Below are 19,010 nucleotides of genomic sequence, written 5' to 3' on the forward strand. Positions count from 1 at the left end.
ATCTTGTCCTGTTACACCTAAAAATTGTAATGCAATATTTCCCCCCCTGCACCACGCCAATGCAACAAATTCAATACATGATGCAAAAATATGTTTTTTAATTTTTTTTTTTTTACTGAAACCCTTACAATTTTTTTTCATTTCCAACGGTATGTACTGTCAATAACAAGTTAGACAGAGTGTTAGTGGAAAGCGATTTTCAGGTCATACGAGATTTTCAATGTGTATTTAAGTCTGGGCTTTGGTTGGACCATTCCAAAATACTGAATGTCTTGTTTTGTTTTTAATCCATTTCTCTTTTTTTCCCACATGCTTTGGGTTGTTGTCCTGTTGGATCTCACATTCTGAAACAGGTACTTAAGGATTTGCATGAATTTGACTCCATCCATTTGCTCTTGATGGTAAGCTTCCTAGTCCCCCCTGCTGAAAAGCAACCTCATGAGTGCTAAGAGCACTGCATATTGTGTGGTTAATACCTGAATTTTTCATTTTTACTTCAGAGATATTTTTATAAATTTTATAGTCAGCAGTTGGTGTTAGTAATCAAGCAAAACTGAAAATGTTGATCAATGCTTCTGTATAGCAACATAAAAAGAAACAACATGCGGTGCATTTCCAGTGTGCATATTGTGTGTGATAATTATGTACATTTTTTTTTGTTGACACAAGGTGTTTTACCAGCAGTAATAAAATAGTTTTATTATAATGACCTACTCAGACCTTCAATGGACATGTATTTTCTTTATTTGTTGTGTGGCTCCATCTGCTGTTCATATGAATTGATGTTTTGTTGTGTACACATTTCACGGACCCACAATCTCGGTTTCAGCGGGAAACTATATTATCAATAATGATAACGTCCTTTAGAAGAACTTTTTAGGCTGCATGGAGCTATTTTCTTCTTTTTACAGATCGCTTACACATTCTCTGTAACTTTGAAGGTATAATGTCCAAGGTACAATCCAACAAGCTAGACACTGTCTATGACCATTAACTGCTCTTCCAACAGCTAAGGTGTCCCACAAAGCCCCATATGTTACATTGAGTAGGCGAAACATCATTAAATGTAGGCTAGCCTACTTGTATTTATGTTTTTATGCTAAATGAAGAACTTTGGTGGACACTGTTTTCTGCACGAATTGTGGTGTCAGTTGTGATTAGTTTTATTAGGCCTATATATAGGCTTACATATATAAAAATACATATATAATTACGTTTATTTACCATGGAATAGGCGTGTGAACTCTTAAGGTTATTTTATTTTTTTCTGAACTATGGGACCCCATTTACTTTCAAGGTGTCAACCTCTGCAAACCTACCATTGTTCTGGAACCATACTGAATTCTTTACGGCATCCTGTCCCCGTGTAACTTATGTTTAAAGAGATTAAATTTCGAGAATTTAAGTTATAACAAAGTCTTACAGGCTATTACAAACAGAAAATACAATGGCAGGATATACAAATATAGCGTAGCATCGGTAGCTGGTAACTACGCAGACGTTCACAAGTCTATGGTGTAAATTATAGATTTTTTTGTTCTTTGTTTATTATAATCGTATGTGTTTACATTTAAAATAATTAGGGGTCTGAATTTGAAAAAAGAAACTTGTACTAGTCAGAAGCTAATGTCACCAAATTCGTTTTTACTTCATATCCTAGTAGGAATTTGGTAAACCATCAAGCTACACACTGGCGGGCGAGCCCAAGTTAGATTGTTCTTTATGTATCGTATGTCTCGGGCCAATGACAATGCCGAACTCGCTTTACCGAAGACGATTCAAGAATGTGATTGGTCTCTTTCGTGAATGTTTTGACCTGTCATTTTCCGCCCTCGCGAATAGGTCGATAACTTCCCGCCCACTTTCCAAACCGCCATTTTGAAACTGTCTGAAATTATATTGAGTTCCAGTAGCCGTGGATAGTAAGGTGTAGTATGTTGTCGCTGTTAGCATTTTACTGCGACTGATCTCTGAAGTGTATAGCAAACTATTTGCGATGTAGGATGTGACCAGTAACTCGTAATTTTTATTATCGTCACATTTTGTCTACATTTAGACAGCTAAGTTAGATGTAATTCGAGGTAAACATTGTTTGTGGGCGGGACTTGGCTAGCTATTAAGCTATTGCTAGTACACGCAGTTCAAAATACGTAGCAAACTACGGCAAATAATAGGACGGTAACAAAAAGTGTGAATTGTTACTGTTTTCTTTTTTTATATTGTGTGGCTTTTCGTTATAATTTTGGCATACTTATGATTGTTCTTCGATGAATCTCGCGTGCTAGTTCGCTTTATCCGTGGTGCCAAATTTTGAATCTTTATGACGTGTAAAATCGCGCCGATTTTTTAAACGTTAGTTAGCCAGCTAGCTGGCTGGTTGGCTAAAGTTAATGTGATCAACCCAGTTCTTCGATGACTTTGGCTGCGCTGTGCAAATGCAGTGCACAGCCACCTGGCATGATTTGACTGTTCACATTCTTGTCAAACTAGCAGCCATCGGGTGAAGTGACCGTAACAAGCATGAACATGGAGGAGGTGGGGGACCTGAAGCCCACAAAAAAGAGCCAGCCACAGAAACGTGCTTTGACTGAAGAGGTGGGCGATGACGAAGAGGCTGAAAAACTCGAGAAAAAGGAAGAAAGTAGCTCTACACCTCGCAAACGAATAAGTAAGTTAACGTGTTAACTTGACGTGTTATTTCAGCAACTTTTTAAAATCAAGTCCATGATGACCACTCAGTAGGGCTGATGTGCTGTGCAGCTGGCTGTCTTGTAGCACTCAAAACTATCACAGTGTGTGGTTATATTCTTAAAAACGTAAGCTGCATTGACTTTGCTCATTCCTCTCAAGACACAGGTGAAATTATTGAAGGAAAAAGGCTGAAGAAGACTGTGCAGAGACTCGACTCCAGTGTCGCCAAACCAAAAGAGCGCGTTAAGATTGAGCAGGGTAAGTAATGTATTATTATACACTGGACATTGCTGTAGTTGCATTCATTGTGTTTGTTTTGGCATATGGGCCCATCCGAGTTGACTGAAATAGAAATGGTTTTACATGTGAGACAGTGGTTACATTCACCCTAATACTAAAAACTTTTGGAAGTGCTCTTTAGTGCTTAATGCTGTCAAGTTCTCACACATGTATGATTCTGGGAAAGAGCTACAAGTAAACCAGTTAGTCCGGCTAGAAGCAGGTAGCAAAACCACTTGCTTGAGTATGGCCCTGCACCTATGAATGGTAGCTGTAGTTGACTATTGGTAGTAGCTGCACAGTGAACTATAATGGACCGTTCAAAACAGCTACCTACCTCCCAGATGATGCTTTCAACCAAGGACATGGATGAAGGAAAGTTGGCCTGGGAGCATTCTCAGGTTCCAATCCTTGTATCCAAAGTACACACGCAGTGCATACCCTTATTGATTCTCGCACATGTCAAGCATGTAACACCTTGATCATGAAACTATGTTCGGTGTTCAAAAGGTTACTTTAACACTGGCAGGAAATAATTATCCAAATTTTGTATGTTCATTGGAGATGATCAGATTTTGTGACCTTGTGTGGTCCTTGTCTTTCATTTTAATTTCTTCAGGAAGAGGAGACAAACTGGGAGACATCATACGTGTGGCATATTTCATCGGGAAAATGAAAGTGGAGGACTTGAAGCCTCTTCACAAGGTCATATTTGATCGTCCAGGAGCAGTAAGTTGTCAAGCCTTCATTACAACTCTTTCTTTCTATTTTGAAAGTGTGTGTGTGTCTGTGTCCAAATTAACCTGGAAAGAGTTGCTTCTTTGTGAAACACTTGGGTGGTCAGTCTGGCCTTGAAACAAGATTGTATTTTGTTGGGCATTGTTGTTGTAAATTGTTTAATGTATATTTTTGTAGCCATTATACTTGTTTCTGATGTGTCCTTATAGAACTAATGTTAGACATCAATAAAGATGAGGATTGGCCTTAATAACATGCTATGGTGCAGAATAAAATTATAACTCGAAAAGCTAATAACTTGGCTGATTTTATTTGCCTTACTATGAGAAATTTTAAATCTATATCTCCTCGTGTTACATTTCACTCATTCAGATTAGCAGTCTTATATTAGCATCTATAATGGTGTGGAATACAAAGGTGTTTTTCAAACGCTTGACAATATATTTGTTTGTATTGGTTTGTTGGAGTCAAATAATTTAGTGAAATATCATCAAAGTGGCAGCTTTCAAAAGCTGTGTACAGACTGTAAACCCAGTACTGATGCGCCTGTACCTCGTAGTGAGACATTCTGGATCACAGTGTACCAAAGTTTGTTTTTGCCAAAGACCAGAATGCTGGCAGTAACTGCTGGAGGTCCACGGTCCATTCTGCCTCCTTTCTCTCTCCAGGCGTCAACTGTGAAGAAGAACATCCGGCAGTTCAGTGGTTTCCCATTCGAAGCAGACAGCCAGCCCTACTTGAAAAAGAAGGAGAGGATGAAAAAGTATGTATGTTGTGATTCTGAAAGATTCGCCATTTTGGGTTGAAAGCAAGAGAATGGCGAGTTTACAGACTAATCTTTTAATTTTTTAATATTTTTGATAAATTAAAAACATCTAAATTGTGACAAATACAGGACCAATTTACTACAAACACAGAAATGAAGTACACAGACTACTGTGATGCTCCTGTGAAAAATGTTATTTACGCAAATAATGTTTCGATTTATAGGCTTCTTTGTTATGACTAGAACAGAGTATTTGATTGTCAGTGTAGCTGTGTTCATTTGGAGTGGAGAAACCAAAAGTTCTTTGGGCAGCTGTTGACACTGCCTGACTCCACCTGAAAATGCATATGCTGCAAGTAATGATTGATCGATTTCTCATTGGATACGTGCCTACTCAAATCTTTCTCAAATGCATGTTTTGTTTACAATTATGTTGTTTTTGTTGTTAAGCCGTTGTACAAGCAGGCTAATGTCCGATCGTCAATTGAAATGAAAACCTGCTTTTCAAAATATGCGATTCCATTGCAAAGGAAACAACAGCCTACTTAAGTATTCTGGCAAACAAAAGCCTTGGTACTGATGTGGGTTTTTATGGGTTTATGTGGTGCCACCTGGTCAAGGTGCGTTCTAAAAATAGATTCCTCCCCATGCTAGGAATCGATTTGCAATAGAGTACATTATGCGATCTCTCAATCTGAAATAATTGAAATCACCATCCCAAAAATGTACGGCGCATTATGAGACTTATGGTACAAATGAGCATTTTTCCCTCTTCATCTAGGTTTACGAACGCTGTGCTAAAGAATATGTGCTATGTCCTGGACCTTGAGAGGAGTGGAACTCATGATGCCAAAATCGAACGGATTATTACTTTTCTCTTAGACCCAAAGACATCAGGAAAGGTGAGCATTGGACCAACATTTTCACTTTCTGGTCATTAGAACAACATACATTTTCAGCAGGCCCATCAAAGTAGTTATATTTGAACAGCATTTTAAATATTATTGTACAGTTTAGTTTTCCCATGAAAAACGTCAGTTTGTCTGAGCTTGTTTGAATGTTACTATAAATGGATCACTTGAACCATTCAGAATAGGCATAGGCATGAAAACATACCAAAAGCCACACATAAAAATTTGAGCGTATAAAGCAATGGAATTTTCTTACAGAACTGTTACCAGTCTTGAAAATTAATGCTTTTTCATGCTCCCTCTGTGTTTTGTCATGCTCAGACTTTACCAAAGAAGAAACGGAAAACCAAAGACTCAAAAAGAAAAGCACAAAGGTCAAACAGGAAAAACGTGCAGGAAGACAGCAAGTCCCGGGCGATCGTCACGGATTCCAGCACCGATGACGAGGACGACAACGAGCAGGACAGCCAGGGAGACGCGAACGTAACCGAGAAGTCCGCCCCGGAACCCAAGAGCCGAGAGACGATAAGTGACGATGAAGACGACTCGTCTGATGATGTCGTCGACAAGGATACAGATGAGGAAGTTAAACAACCCAAGGTGAGAGACACTTCTTATTTGGGCTGTAGAATATGAGCTGGGAATGAGCAGGGCAGCCTCTGTTTTTGTGATCATGTCTGCATTGGGTTTCATTTTACATATCTGAAATTTCATGTACATGGTGGCAAAAGAAAAGTTTTAGTGAAGATAAATTTTAATGGATATGAGAAAAATCCAATAACTCAAAATGTAAGTGCAATCAGCAGAATGAAAAGTCAGAACACAATGTAAAAGGATTAAGTCACGGTGAGACAAGTCAGCGTGCAAATCTTTAATTGGGTTTCAAGCTAGCAGTGTTCAGGTCACAGAATGTAGTTAATATGTAATTGGCGTTACCCTAGGTTTTTATTATTTGACATTTGAAAATAATTTTTATTTGTTTGTTGAAAACAGTTTCAAGCTCCTGATTTGATGGATATTAAATTATGATCATGAGGTGACCAAGTATGGGAAAAATAAATAAAATGGAAGTAAAAAAAAAAAAAAAATGGAAGTGGAGTTGATGAAAGTGCAAGTGAATTGATACATTTGCTGTTAAGTGTTAAAAATGAGATGATAGACGTGCAAGTGTTCTGATAAAAACAATTGTTTCAATGATTTGCCTACTGAAGCTTAGCAATCTGCAGAAGAAAACTTTGATCAAATTTGGTAGGTGTGGCTCTGATTGACAGGCATAATGCACACTTAATGCAATGATAAATGGTCTGGCAGTGTGCACTTGAAAGGATATGTGCAGAACAGTGGTGGTGAATGATAAAAAGGAGGGTCTGAGTATTAAGCCTATACATTAAGCCTGTTGTATTCAAATCATTCTTGTTTTTATGAAGTCACTTTTCATTATTTGCAAATTTTCAATTCACTTGCACTTTCATCAACTCCATTTTATCACAATTTTTGCTACTTCCACCCCGCATAGCAAAGCCACTTATCTTTCTCGCTTTTCCAGAGAATAGTTCTAGGAACACATTTAAGCGTGTACCAGAGAATGACACACACCCCCCAATTCTGCAGATGCATCAAGTGGCATTTGTTGATTGCATGATACAGCGTTTCATTATTTAATTTTTTTTCTGACTGAATTGCATAGAGGAAAATTCCTGACAGCCTGACTTGTCACGTGTATGCAGGTGGTGAAAAAACCTGCTCCAAAGAAGAAGCCGGCTCGGGCAAAGCCAGCACCGGTGAAGCCGGCTCCCAAAACCAAGAAGGCCGACAGCAGCAGCGGGCGCCGGAAAAAAGCCAACAACACCAGCGCAGGTGGGGCAGCGTTTACATGGGCTCTGCGCCCGTTTACCTGGCCTCTGTGCCCGTTTACCAGGCCATTGTGCCCATTCGCCACACTGGGTGCTTCATGCAAAGGCTCCGTTTTCGACGCGTTTCACATCGCTGTCTTTCACAGGATCGGACCTGGATGACAGCTCGGACGACGAGCCTTTGGCCAAGATGGTGAGGAAGCCACTGACGGACGAGCAGCTGAAGGAGACGGTGAAGAAGTTACTGAAGGGAGCAAATCTGGAGGAGGTCACCATGAAGCAGATCTGCAAGCAAGTACGTATGTTTGAGCAACTGAGGCTTCTCTCATAGGTCCCTTTCCAGCATGCTAAATTGCACGCGCTTCCCTCGATGCTAACACTCAGAGTGAGCATTTGGCAGGAGGTGATTTCTGGTCTTAAGCGGTGAGGAGTGGAGTGGTTTAAAATGAAAGGTCTTTGTGTCCTCATTTGCACTCGGACATCTGTAAGAAAGAAGCACACAGTGTAAAAAACACTCCTTGTGTTGCTTTGCAATAATTATGGAGATTTCTTTAGATTACAAACTGCTGCAGCATCAGGCTTTTTATATCAGATATGACATTCCTGTGTTATGGGTTACTTGCTCTGCTCACTGGGATTTTGTGCTGGGACACCCCCTACGGCCTGGTGTGAACTCCGGACTGTTTCAGGCCTGTGCATAATCAGCCGCAGTATTGACCGGGAACGGGTGGTTTCGGTCTGCAGACTCCAGTTGATGGCGAGTCTGCGGTCTACCTGCACAGGAAGCACAGTTCTCCACTGACTGCGCAGCTCAGTTGCCAGAGAGAAAAATGGCAGCTGGCAACATGCCGTTTAGAATGCACATGTGCCTGTCCTCCCTCCCAAACTGAAAAATGATACTGCAGCAGCGATTAACAGCCTTGCAATTTGAACGTGGCATCTCAAATAGTGTGTACAAAAGGTTGCGCTGAGGCTGTATTAATTTAATAGATTGGAAGGAGGCCTTTGAACAATCCAGGACAGGGGCTTGGTGATTTTCATCCCCAGATTTGTAGCCATCTGACGTATTAATGTGAGGACCTATACATTAGAGGTGCCTTGCAGATGTGATGCCACAGCTGTGTCCTTTGGAGAAAACAAGTTCTGGAATCAGACAGGGATCACAATTCATGTGGGTAAAAGCTATGAGTATCCATTCTCCAAATTAACATATTGATAGTGCAAGGAAATAGACCTTCAAAATGTTTTTGAGTGCCCAAGGAAGACTGGGGAAAAAATTGGTGTCCAGGAAGCAATGTGCCTGTGTTGCAGTCATACTTGAAACTGTGTCAGCTGCAGTCATAATACTGAACCATTTTCAGGTTTTTGACACATACCCAGACCATGACCTGTCCAGCAGGAAGGACTACATCAAGCAAACCGTGAAGCAGGTAAGTGCCTCCACATATATCGCATTCTAGTAGTTGACACCTTTTCATCAAGGTGAAAATGAGAACCGGTCATTTGTTACTGAATTCCAAATTAATAACTGCTACCCCTGTGGGGGTGTACACAATTTAATCCTTGTTCCCTGTTGCTCAGACAAAAACTTGTGTGGGTATTGTTAGAAATGTAGCCCTATTTAAAGTCAACTCGCGGTTTCACTTTGGGAGACCGGGCAGCCTTTTGGTCTAATACTTTTAATTTTGACCAGCAGTTGTTCTAATCCACTTTTTCATGTTGCACAAAATGAGACATTTTCAGGCCAAAAGGGCAAGTAACATCCAGCAGTATGTAGACCATACAGTTGATTCAACAATATTGGGCAAAAACCTTTTTTAAATCGGTCCTTTTGGAGCAGTTGGTTTGATGTGTACATACTGTATGGAACTAAACATTTGGGCTCCTTGTTTGCATACCAGCATTTTCCAGAATTGTAGTTCCCATTTGAGTTTTTGGTCCAAATTGATGTTTTCCTGTGTCACAGTTAATATCCTAAAGAAGATGACGGAAACCCCAGGAAGCAAAAGCCTCTGGATCTTTTTGTGGAGATTAGCTGAAGAGTGTGGGGTCAAAGGAAACGAGAATGTATCTGCATTACCGCTTGTGTATTTTACAGATTTTACAATTCAATCTCCTTTCAGTACTTGTCTTAAAAAGTGTTTGTGTATAGTTTTCTGCGATGGTTTTTATGCGTGTATGTATACGTATGTGTGTTGCGCATATATATACGTACTTGCATGCACACACAAAAATGTATACATTTTCATGCATACAGCAAATTTATTGTTTTTATTTTTACTTTTTTATAAATATATTTCCTTAAATGTATTTTTCCTGAGGGCATGCCTGCTTGTATTTACAGTTTTACACTGAATCCCATAGAGGGTGCATCTTTCATTTCACTGAGGCCAATTAAGCTGTGTTTGAATTGAATTCATTCATGTGTCACGTAAGCATAAAAATTTGTGTTCATTGTTGTAAATACAGAAACAACTGACCTCACGGTGTTAAACATATGGTTTATATGAATCGACCATACATTAATCAGACAAATTAAAAAAAAACATATAGACCATCATTAGACAGCAGCATTCAACTAGGGGGGTCCCCAATATGAAGCAACAAGCTATAACTTGTTGCTAAGTAATATGTAGAAAGATAACTGCTAGTTAAGGCCATTTTATTTTTTTTGTGACAATATAAAATGCAGGTTAAGGAGATACAGTCATCTGTTTTGTTGTGCACGGCATTGTCAAATACGGAACGGGCAATAATGCAGACGGCTATGCCATGTCTGTACCGGGCCTCGTCTTTATTTTAAACAAAAGTAAAATTGTATATACAAGTTGCTTTGGCTGTCAATAAATCACTGTGTTTTATGTTGAAACAAAATGTATCTTCCCAGTTTTGTTTTGATTGCATTTATTACTTTCTTTAAAGGTAAAATTACTAGAAAATGAGTTTGACTCCCATGACTCCATTGTGACTATGGCATAGTATTCTATCTGGCCTATCTCCTATTCTACCCCCCCCCCCCCAAACCTTAAAATGAAGTGAAGGAGAGCATTGAGTTATGCATTGCTGTTTTAATGCACATTTTTTCATTGCAAGCTTGTGAACCTGGGGTAGAGCAGCTGTTTCGCTCAGATTTTATGAAAGACAAGTTGGTGTCCCATCGAATTAAAATTCCTACCTTTAATACACCATGGCTGAAAATAATTAGCTTTGTTTGCTAAATATTGTTGCATGTTTGTTTCTCCCCCAGACCACCTTTGTGTAATGTGTTGCTCCTGGATTATAAGTTATTTGATTTGTATATTTTGTTTAAAAAAGAACAAGTTGCATGTATTTACTCATTTTTGTAGAAGTGAACATGTTCGTATTGATTTTCAGTCCTCTCAGTGGTGAACTTTTAAGGTACTTTTAAACTTTTAAAGCATCACCCATTGACTTGGGCACCAGTATATTGTCTTTTTGGGTGATAACAAGCACTGAGTCCAGTTTGATTGCCAGGAGTTAGATCAGGGATGTCCAGTCTTATCCAAAAAGCCGGTGCGGGAGCAGGTTTTTGGCGGGACCGCAACAGCGGGACCAGCCCTACAAACGCAAACGTCTGTGACTGAGTGATGAAGTTACACCATCGGTCGGCCGAGTTATGAAGTTACACCATTGCTCGCCGGTCCAGCCATATACTAGGTTTTGACCTGGTCTTGTTTGGTTTGATTGAAGACCAAGATTCGTTAATCAGTTGAATTGGGTTCTGTAGTTATGGGCTAAAGCAAAATCCTGCACCCACACCGACCCTTTTCAGATAAGATTGGACCCCCCTGAGTTAGGTGATGGGCAAGTAATGGTGAATATGCCTCTCCCATCATCTCAAGGGGAATGAATGAAGACATGGGATATCATGTCAAGTGCAGCCAATCCAGAAGTCAAAATGTTAATATGAAATTATCTGCTGTTTTCTTTTATATATGTATGATATTTTTGTTTAACAGTTGTACAATCTTTTTATTAAAGTTTTTTAAGGCTTTGCCATCTCTGTTAAAGGCTGTCTGTCTTCTCTGAATTTGAATCTGTTTTTGCTAAAAAAAAAAATTTAATTCAGTAATTCCATAAATCCACAATAAATAACATGAATAGCATGAAAATCACATTTTCTAATTTGATTGCTTTTGTTTCAGACCTAAGACCCTAAGTATATAATAGTTACTCAAAATACAGGATGTCTGTGGGAAACACTAAGCTATTGTAAAGGTTCAGACAAAATTGTATACCTTTAATTCACATACCCGAAATGTGTATGAAGCAGAGAGGGGTATGAAGGGATTCCGACGGAACCCGCCCAATACACAACATACCTTGACCAATCAAAGCCATATCCAGTTCATTCTAGCTGTACCATTGTGCTTTCTAGTTCCTCAGGTCTGATCAAGGATCAATGGACGACGGTGAACAAAAAAATTATGTAACGTTAATTACCGCTTTTATTAGAGAAAACTGTTTTATCGGTTTGAACTGTTAGACGAGCATTTGGTCCAAGTGCTTGGAGTACATTGCTACGTAGCTAACTTACATCGCATAAATGTTAATCGATTTTTGCTGAGGTTAGCTCTGTTATGTGAAACATCACATGCAAAATATATTTTCATTTTCTGACCGTTACCGCTCTGCACTGTAGGTAAAAATACAGAACCAATAATCGGTTATCTGCTACCTAGCTAGTAGGCTAACTGTTACAAGCTAATGATACTGAAACGTTCACCGATTGTACATACAAATTTCTGTAGTTGGTCACGTGAGTCCTGAGGCGACTGCGTTAAAGTCCGGTTTTAACTCGACTTAGCAGAGACAAACCGGTGCAGTGGGGTACACAGGGCCTTTTTGTGGCAGTTTTGCCAAACAAAACATCGCCTCTCTGCTCGTTCTGTTCTCACACGACCTTTCCTTTGCAATGGGCAGTTTCTGTCTCTTACGGAGTTGCTATGTTCTCCGCCAGGCTCCACACGGCCTGCCCACAATGCTGCGCAGGCAATACAGCCTCAACCTTTCCGCGGACCTGCTGCGAACGGAGAGTTTTATCGGCGGTAAATGGGTGTCTACACCTTCAGCCTTCCCTGTACTGGACCCCGCAACGGGCAAGAAAATCGCGGATGTGTCTGATTGTGGTCCACAGGAAGCCCGAGACGCTGTCAGTGCAGCGTACACGGCTTTCTACTCCTGGAAAGAACAGACGGCTAAGGTGAAGTGTACCCGTCTCTTTAATGGGCACATTTTACTGGTTCTCCGTTAAAAACAAGAAAGGGGAGAAACTATATCCACCCAAAAGAATTGAAGATTGCTTGAAAATATGAACTAAATGTTTTAAATTTTACTTGTAACACGTTTGAACAAAATTTTTTGGCTTTGTTTCATTGCTCGTAATGTGACATCTTCTAATTTCATTATTGTCCTATTCTAAATGTTAGGAAAGAAGCGATCTTCTGCGAAAGTGGTTTGATCTTCTAATACAACATAAGGAGGACCTTGCTAAGCTTATCACTGCGGAGTGTGTGAGTGGCGTTTTAATCGTGTTCATACTTTATAGTATTGTAGAATACTGAGGTTTGAATATACATTTCTGCATATTTCAGCTTATATATTTGAAGGGGTAATGTACCATATTGTTATTCCTAAATAGTGAGACCTTGCTTGAAAAATAAAAGTAATATACTGCATTTTTTCTTCAGTATTCAGTTTATCATATTTATCATAGATCACCAGCAGAGTGAGCTATTTCCAAAGCATCCCCAATTGGCCATTGCACCTGGCATAACTTCTGAAAATGTTTTCACTTCATGAATTATGTATTATCTTGAATTAAAAAGTGTAATATAATAAATATTATATAATAAATATTATAAAGGAAGTAATTACTCCCACCCCCCTTTGAGGCTATTTTGAACTTGTTCTATATAATTATCTCTTTATGTTTGTGAGGTTGTGGCACATTTTAGGCCAGACTAAGGCCTGTATTCAGTGAACATTTACCCATAACTTTTACTAGCAAACAGAACACTATTTCTTCATAAACTACGTTTGGTGAATTTTAATTATTGATGAACTACCTAAACTGCGTATATGAAGAAGGAAATAATTCTTGCTTTCAAGTTTTAGTCAAAGTTAAGAACACATGTTGATCGGATCCCGGCCTTAGAGTCTATCATGTTCGCGGTCATGATCCCAGTCTGATGTCGTTGCCCGGTGCGTTCCAGGGAAAGCCCATGAAGGAGTCCCTGGGGGAGATTGCGTACTCCGCCTCCTTCCTGGAGTGGTTTTCTGAGGAGGCTAACCGCGTCGATGGAGATGTAGTGTCCTCAAACGCCAAGAACCGCAAGATCATCCTGCTCAAGCAGCCAGTGGGTGTGGCCTCCATCATCACTCCTGTGAGTAGTTGTTAAAATGTGGAGCAAACGGCCTCATTGTAATAGCCTGCCGGATCACCAGATATCACCGGGCGTCTCTGACCATTACCCCTCTTCCGCAGTGGAATTTCCCCAGCGCCATGATCACCCGGAAAGTGGGCGCAGCTCTGGCAGCAGGCTGTACGGTCGTGGTGAAGCCGGCTGAGGACACGCCCCTCTCTGCCCTGGCACTAGCTGAGGTCAGTGTCTTTATTTCCAGAATGCTGGAACGTGTGTGTGTGTGTGTGTGTGTATATATATATATATATATAGGCTTTCTTTCCTGTATAGCAATTATAATATATATATATATACACACATACAGGCTTTTTTCCTGTATATCAATTCTCAAGAAAAACATATTTTCAATGTACAAAAAAGGTCAGTATTACTCACGCATACAAAGCATGGTCTGTAAGTCTTTAATTAAAATGTACATACTGTACATGTGTATACAGAAACGTGATTAAAAACCTCCACTTTTAATAAGGGTTACAGCATTCCTCCCCAAGCATTAAAGCTGGATAACCTGCTGTATTACCCTCTAAAATTGTCAGTGACCCTCTATCAGTGATAAGTAAATAATGCTCAGCGGAGTGTTGTCAGTTGTAGTGTGGAGGCTGGGAAGGGTCACCTGACCTTACCTGTTCCCTGCAGCTGGCTGGGCAGGCTGGGATCCCCGCAGGTGTGTTCAACGTGGTCCCCTGCTCCAGAGAGCGCACCCCTGCCGTTGGGGAGATCCTCTGCACGGACCCCATGGTGGGAAAGATCTCCTTCACTGGCTCTACAGCCACTGGCAAGGTACATCAAGGGCAAAGGGCGAGGGTGGTAGGGCCATATTACAGCTCTCCAGTTCTTTCAATTGGTGTATATTTGTGTAATTTTAGAACGTCCATTCCACGTTTGGCGCAGCTTGCCTAATGGAATCTTACGTTGTGCACATTAAAAAGAAAGCTGGTTGACTTTATGAAAGTACAAGGCCTCATGCTGTGCTAAGTTCTGAATGTGCATTAATGTAAATTGAAACCATTGCAATTTCGATAAAATTGACCTGACAATTTAGCATTACATTTATAAAATCAACCATTTTCATTTGTGTTGATTTGTTGATCATCCTTGACCGCAAGCCATGGGTCTCGCTGAAATCACATGCCAGTTTCAACAACAAAAATACTGTTGTAGGCAACTGTCTGAGTGAGTCTTCTGCACACAGAAGCAATGTTTTTAGCAATCCAAGTTGAATTGACAGTGACATTCTAATTGCTATGAAGGTAATGGCTTCCCCCAGGTATTATTAGCGGTGGCCTTGTGCCTCCACTGGAATCACAAGCACCTCCACAAATATCAGAGAAAAATCAATAAAACCTCAGACTCGGAACTCCATGGAAGGGAGGAAAAAAGGCATGTTGGCGCTATTTAACAAAATTGGCATCATGTAGTCATGTTATCAGCAGGTCAGGTGTAGACTGTAGCATGTGAATACCATGGCTCCCCGCTTCACACCACCACTGCTTATGCTGTGTGGCATTTCCCCCTCCACTATGTATTTTCCTGGTGGAAACCCTGAAGGTTGTGCATAAACTTTCACCTGTGTTCCACTTTGGACGATTTTCACGTTCCTGCTCCTCTCCCTGTTGTCCTGCTTCCCTCTGTAGATTCTGCTCAAGCATGCTGCTGAAACGGTGAAGCGTGTTTCCATGGAGCTGGGCGGGAACGCCCCCTTCATTGTCTTTGACAGTGCAGACGTGGACAGGGCTGTAGCTGGAGCCATGGGTTCAAAGTTCAGGAACTCTGGTCAGGTAAAAGACCATCAATAAACCAGTAAACAACCATCAGTATATTTTGAATCCACTGGACTTATTTCTGTGTTTGTAGTTAATATATTATATATTATAAATACGTTTCCTAAATTTTCATGAGATACGTGTTACAAACGCACAGAAACCCTGATTTCATAACTTCCTGTTGCGTGTTCCTTGTCTCCGCCCACCCCAGACGTGCGTATGCTCCAACCGCTTCCTGGTGCAGAGCGGGATCCACGACCAGTTTGTGGAGAAGCTGGGGAAGGCGATGGATGCGGAGCTGCGTCTGGGACATGGGTCCGAGCCCACAACCACACAGGGCCCCCTCATAAACGTCCGGGCTGCCGAGAAGGTACCCCAGCGTCAAGGTCAACCCGTCATTAACGCGACCTCCCTCCTGTCCGTAGCGTGGCTTTACAGGTTCCACTGGGGGGGATCGGTTGCCAAGGAGACCTGGGTGTCGTAGCCAGCTAAGGGGGTGGTTCTGGTGCAGTCATGCACTGTGTGATCTAATGCTGCCCAATCCGGCACTGTAGCCGGTGCAAGAAGGTGGTTCTGGATTCAAGTCCTGGCTGGCCCAGATCCTCTCTACGTGGAGTTAGCATGTTCTTCCTCTAGGTGCTCCTGTTTCCTCTCACTGTAGTCCAGGGACTACAGATGAAAATTTGCTTTTCTGGCTTACTCTGGCACATTTACAAAAATGTTATTAATGTGCATTGTCCCTGCCACATAAAATGCTACTAATAATAATTGGACCTGCTGTCACCTGAGGAGAAAGGGCTGGATCTGGGCCAGAGAAAGGGCTGAGCAGGATGTTCCCATTCTCATTGGTCAAGATGGACTCCTCAGGGAGATTCAACGCTTGCACAGACCTCCTAGCCATTTTAGCCTCGTGGAGAAAAACTGACGTGGGTGATGTTTTCGATGGCAGGTGGAGCATCACATTGCGGACGCTGTGTCTCAGGGTGCCGCTTTGCTGAGGGGGGGGAAGCGTCTAGAGGGCTCCTTCATGCAGCCCACCCTGCTGACCAACGTCACCACCGACATGCTCTGCACTCAGGAGGAGACCTTCGGACCCCTGGCCCCCGTCATCAAGTGAGCGCGCCCCCGCCGAGCACTGTGGGATGTGGCCTGCGGTCCCCTGTGTGCACCTGCAGACTTTACTAAATCCCCAGTTAAGCATTACTGTACGTGAAGTGCTTGAAGTATCTGAGAAGTATACCATGGTAGAAAGCACTGTTTCTCTACATGGGGACTGATATAGGTGAATGTTTTCTGTGCCTGAGGTGATGCAATTTCCTGCTTTTGGACAGGTTTAACACAGAGAAGGAAGCACTAACGATCGCTAACTCATCACACGTGGGCTTGGCAGGTAAGCTGAACCTGCATGTTCCTGCATGAGAGTGCCCTGGTTTTAGTGTTGTCATTGATGTTCCATAATTTTCCTTGCGTTTCTGTCTTTTTGGTTTGAATTCATTTCCCAAATTCTTTTTATGCCCGCAAGTACCTGATGATGTGTACGTGCCTGTTCCTGGTGTTGTATGTTATGCACAACTGTATGTCACTCCCTTTGGCTTTTGCTCTGTGAATTTTCTCCATAGGAACAGTAGGCCTAATCTGTCTAATGCGTCACTTTATCCATCCCCCATAACGTTAACCTTATGTTATAATGTCTATATCTTCAACTTAAATGCATATCTTCATTGTTGCACAAAAACCTCACGCCCAAAAAATGTAATTATACCATCATTGTGGGGTATTGAACTTTGTTAGCTAGGTATGAAACATTTACATTATGTAGAGCAGGACGAGGACTTTCAAAGTGCATTTAAAATTTTGTCTCTGTCGACAGGGTACTTTTTCTCCCAGGATGTGAGTCAGATCTGGCGGGTCGCGGAGCAGCTGGAGGTGGGCATGGTGGGAGTGAACGAGGGGCTCTTATCCACCACAGTGGCCCCTTTTGGGGGGGTCAAGCAGTCTGGCCTGGGCAGGGAAGGCTCCAAATATGGCATAGCTGAGTACCTGGAAATCAAGTACATGTGCTTCGGAGGCCTGACACCCTGACCACCTCTCACCACCCCCCCCCACACACACCACACACACACACATACACACACACCACACACACCTTGGACTGAGGTTTGCAGTGAGACGTCAGGCCATTTTAAAAGCACAGCTCCTTTAACCAAGACAATCTACACATTGAAATTCATCGCCCGTTTCCAATCCTAAACACAAGCCTGAAATTAAGTTCTTGCAGTTGTTATCAATGTAATCATCTGTGAAAGCTAAATTGGCATTGGCTACAATCCTTCCATCAAATTTATTAAAATACACGAGAAGACACCAGTCTTATCACTGGTGGTTCTTGCGCCCAGGCAATAAATACTGTATATTACCAGTAGAATTCATACTTTAGCAGTTAGTCTTGTTTTGTCTGTTAGCGATCATGGCCAGGACGACATGAATGGTCTTAACATTTTCAGTCAAGGAAGAATATAGCACATTGTCCTCCTCTTTGCACAAATGTAGACTTTCCTTTGACTGGTCTTCGATCCTTATGTGTCACATTGATATAAAAACACTTCTGTGACTAGCTGTATATCGGGGGAAAACAGTGGTACTGTGGAACAGCAATGGGAGAATTTTGTGACATTAAGATGGAATCTATATGCCCATACTTCACTGAGGGTACTGTCAAGGGCAGCTACTGTGGTGGGGCCCTGTGTCAAGCACATTTTGAGTTTAATGTTTGAGTTTGTGAAACCAGTAAAAGACACTATTTTAACAAGGTTTAAAGATGCATATGAAAATATTCTTCATATGACAATGAAAATGTATTTTGTTTTATTTGAAAAAGTGAAACATTAGGCAATCATGAGCAAGTGTCAGTGCCTGATTTTAGCGAATCAGTGGTTCAGCTGTTAACAGCAGTGTTCTGGCCAGCTAATCACCAGTATTAGCAGTTAGTGAAGCCTCACTTGCCCATGGATGAAAATATAACTAAATGCTCAAATATGTATTCTGCAGTCTTGATAAGTTGTGTAATTGTTATAGTTAAATATTTTCCTTTATATTAATAAACAAACATTGTTTACCAGCCAGGCAGATAGCTTACTGATGTTAAAATGGTTCTTAATTGCAGCTGTTTTTGTCATGTCATGTTGTAATGTCTGATCTAACTTGTTTTAGCCTGATTTGTTTAAATAAACAGAAATTGATTCATAGACGTACCGTACCCTATACCCATTATACCTCATAATGATCATCCAAAACCTTAAGCATTGGAGCATTCCTCATCGGAAACGTGTATGACTAGGTTTTTGTGCTGCCAAATCTTTTCCTGTCCATAAGTGCCATTCAGTTAAAGAATCTCATGTGAATTTTTATTGTACAAAGTAGTCAAGGGTATTTCTAACGACTGTAAATGTTAATGGAATAATGTGAATAAAAAGATTATAATGATTTTCCTACTGTTCATTCTTGGGCTTGGAAGCTGTTGCATGACAGAAACACTGCACTTTAATAAATTAACTTTAGATCTG

General features: G+C 41.0%; 2 protein-coding genes across 8 annotated transcripts; both read left to right on the forward strand.

The window, feature by feature from the left end:
• The first annotated feature begins 1,809 nt into the window (after window positions 1–1,809).
• dek (DEK proto-oncogene) lies at window positions 1,810–11,269 on the forward strand. Of its 4 annotated transcripts, none has more exons than XM_064339020.1 (11): window positions 1,810–1,927; window positions 2,491–2,668; window positions 2,851–2,949; window positions 3,590–3,699; window positions 4,377–4,471; window positions 5,256–5,376; window positions 5,707–5,985; window positions 7,113–7,242; window positions 7,385–7,533; window positions 8,600–8,668; window positions 9,205–11,269. In XM_064339020.1, exons 2-11 carry the CDS (start codon window positions 2,521–2,523, stop codon window positions 9,214–9,216), a joined length of 1,212 nt encoding a protein of 403 aa, XP_064195090.1. In that variant the 5' UTR covers window positions 1,810–1,927; window positions 2,491–2,520; the 3' UTR covers window positions 9,217–11,269. The 4 variants fall into 4 exon arrangements, with proteins under 4 accessions (XP_064195090.1, XP_064195109.1, XP_064195099.1 ...); XM_064339039.1 differs by having other exon boundaries at window positions 1,822–1,927; window positions 2,494–2,668; XM_064339029.1 differs by lacking the exon at window positions 1,810–1,927 and adding an exon at window positions 1,934–2,081.
• A 289-nt stretch (window positions 11,270–11,558) lies between these two features.
• Window positions 11,559–18,931, forward strand: aldh5a1 (aldehyde dehydrogenase 5 family, member A1 (succinate-semialdehyde dehydrogenase)). Of its 4 annotated transcripts, none has more exons than XM_064338981.1 (11): window positions 11,559–11,688; window positions 12,220–12,462; window positions 12,689–12,772; window positions 13,475–13,645; window positions 13,747–13,863; window positions 14,321–14,464; window positions 15,319–15,462; window positions 15,659–15,817; window positions 16,397–16,560; window positions 16,779–16,837; window positions 17,318–18,931. In XM_064338981.1, the coding sequence occupies exons 1-11, from the start codon at window positions 11,662–11,664 to the stop codon at window positions 17,527–17,529; spliced, it is 1,524 nt and encodes a 507-aa protein (XP_064195051.1). In that variant the 5' UTR covers window positions 11,559–11,661; the 3' UTR covers window positions 17,530–18,931. The 4 variants fall into 4 exon arrangements, with proteins under 4 accessions (XP_064195051.1, XP_064195061.1, XP_064195071.1 ...); XM_064338991.1 differs by having other exon boundaries at window positions 11,653–11,671; XM_064339001.1 differs by lacking the exon at window positions 11,559–11,688 and adding an exon at window positions 11,720–11,827.
• The last annotated feature ends 79 nt before the right edge of the window (window positions 18,932–19,010 follow it).

Source organism: Anguilla rostrata, chromosome 1 (assembly GCF_018555375.3).
Source record: "Anguilla rostrata isolate EN2019 chromosome 1, ASM1855537v3, whole genome shotgun sequence".
In the NCBI taxonomy this organism is placed as follows: Eukaryota; Metazoa; Chordata; class Actinopteri; order Anguilliformes; family Anguillidae; genus Anguilla; species Anguilla rostrata.

Coding starts and splice junctions, on each gene's coding strand:
- dek (XM_064339020.1), top strand. CDS start 2,521: ATGAACATGGAGGAGGTGGGGGACCTGAAGCCCACAAAAAAGAGCCAG. Junction 4,472..5,255: donor AAGAAGGAGAGGATGAAAAA/GTATGTATGTTG, acceptor CTCTTCATCTAG/GTTTACGAACGCTGTGCTAA. Junction 7,534..8,599: donor TGAAGCAGATCTGCAAGCAA/GTACGTATGTTT, acceptor AACCATTTTCAG/GTTTTTGACACATACCCAGA.
- aldh5a1 (XM_064338972.1), top strand. CDS start 12,175: ATGGGCAGTTTCTGTCTCTTACGGAGTTGCTATGTTCTCCGCCAGGCT. Junction 12,773..13,474: donor AGCTTATCACTGCGGAGTGT/GTGAGTGGCGTT, acceptor GGTGCGTTCCAG/GGAAAGCCCATGAAGGAGTC. Junction 16,838..17,317: donor ATCACACGTGGGCTTGGCAG/GTAAGCTGAACC, acceptor CTCTGTCGACAG/GGTACTTTTTCTCCCAGGAT.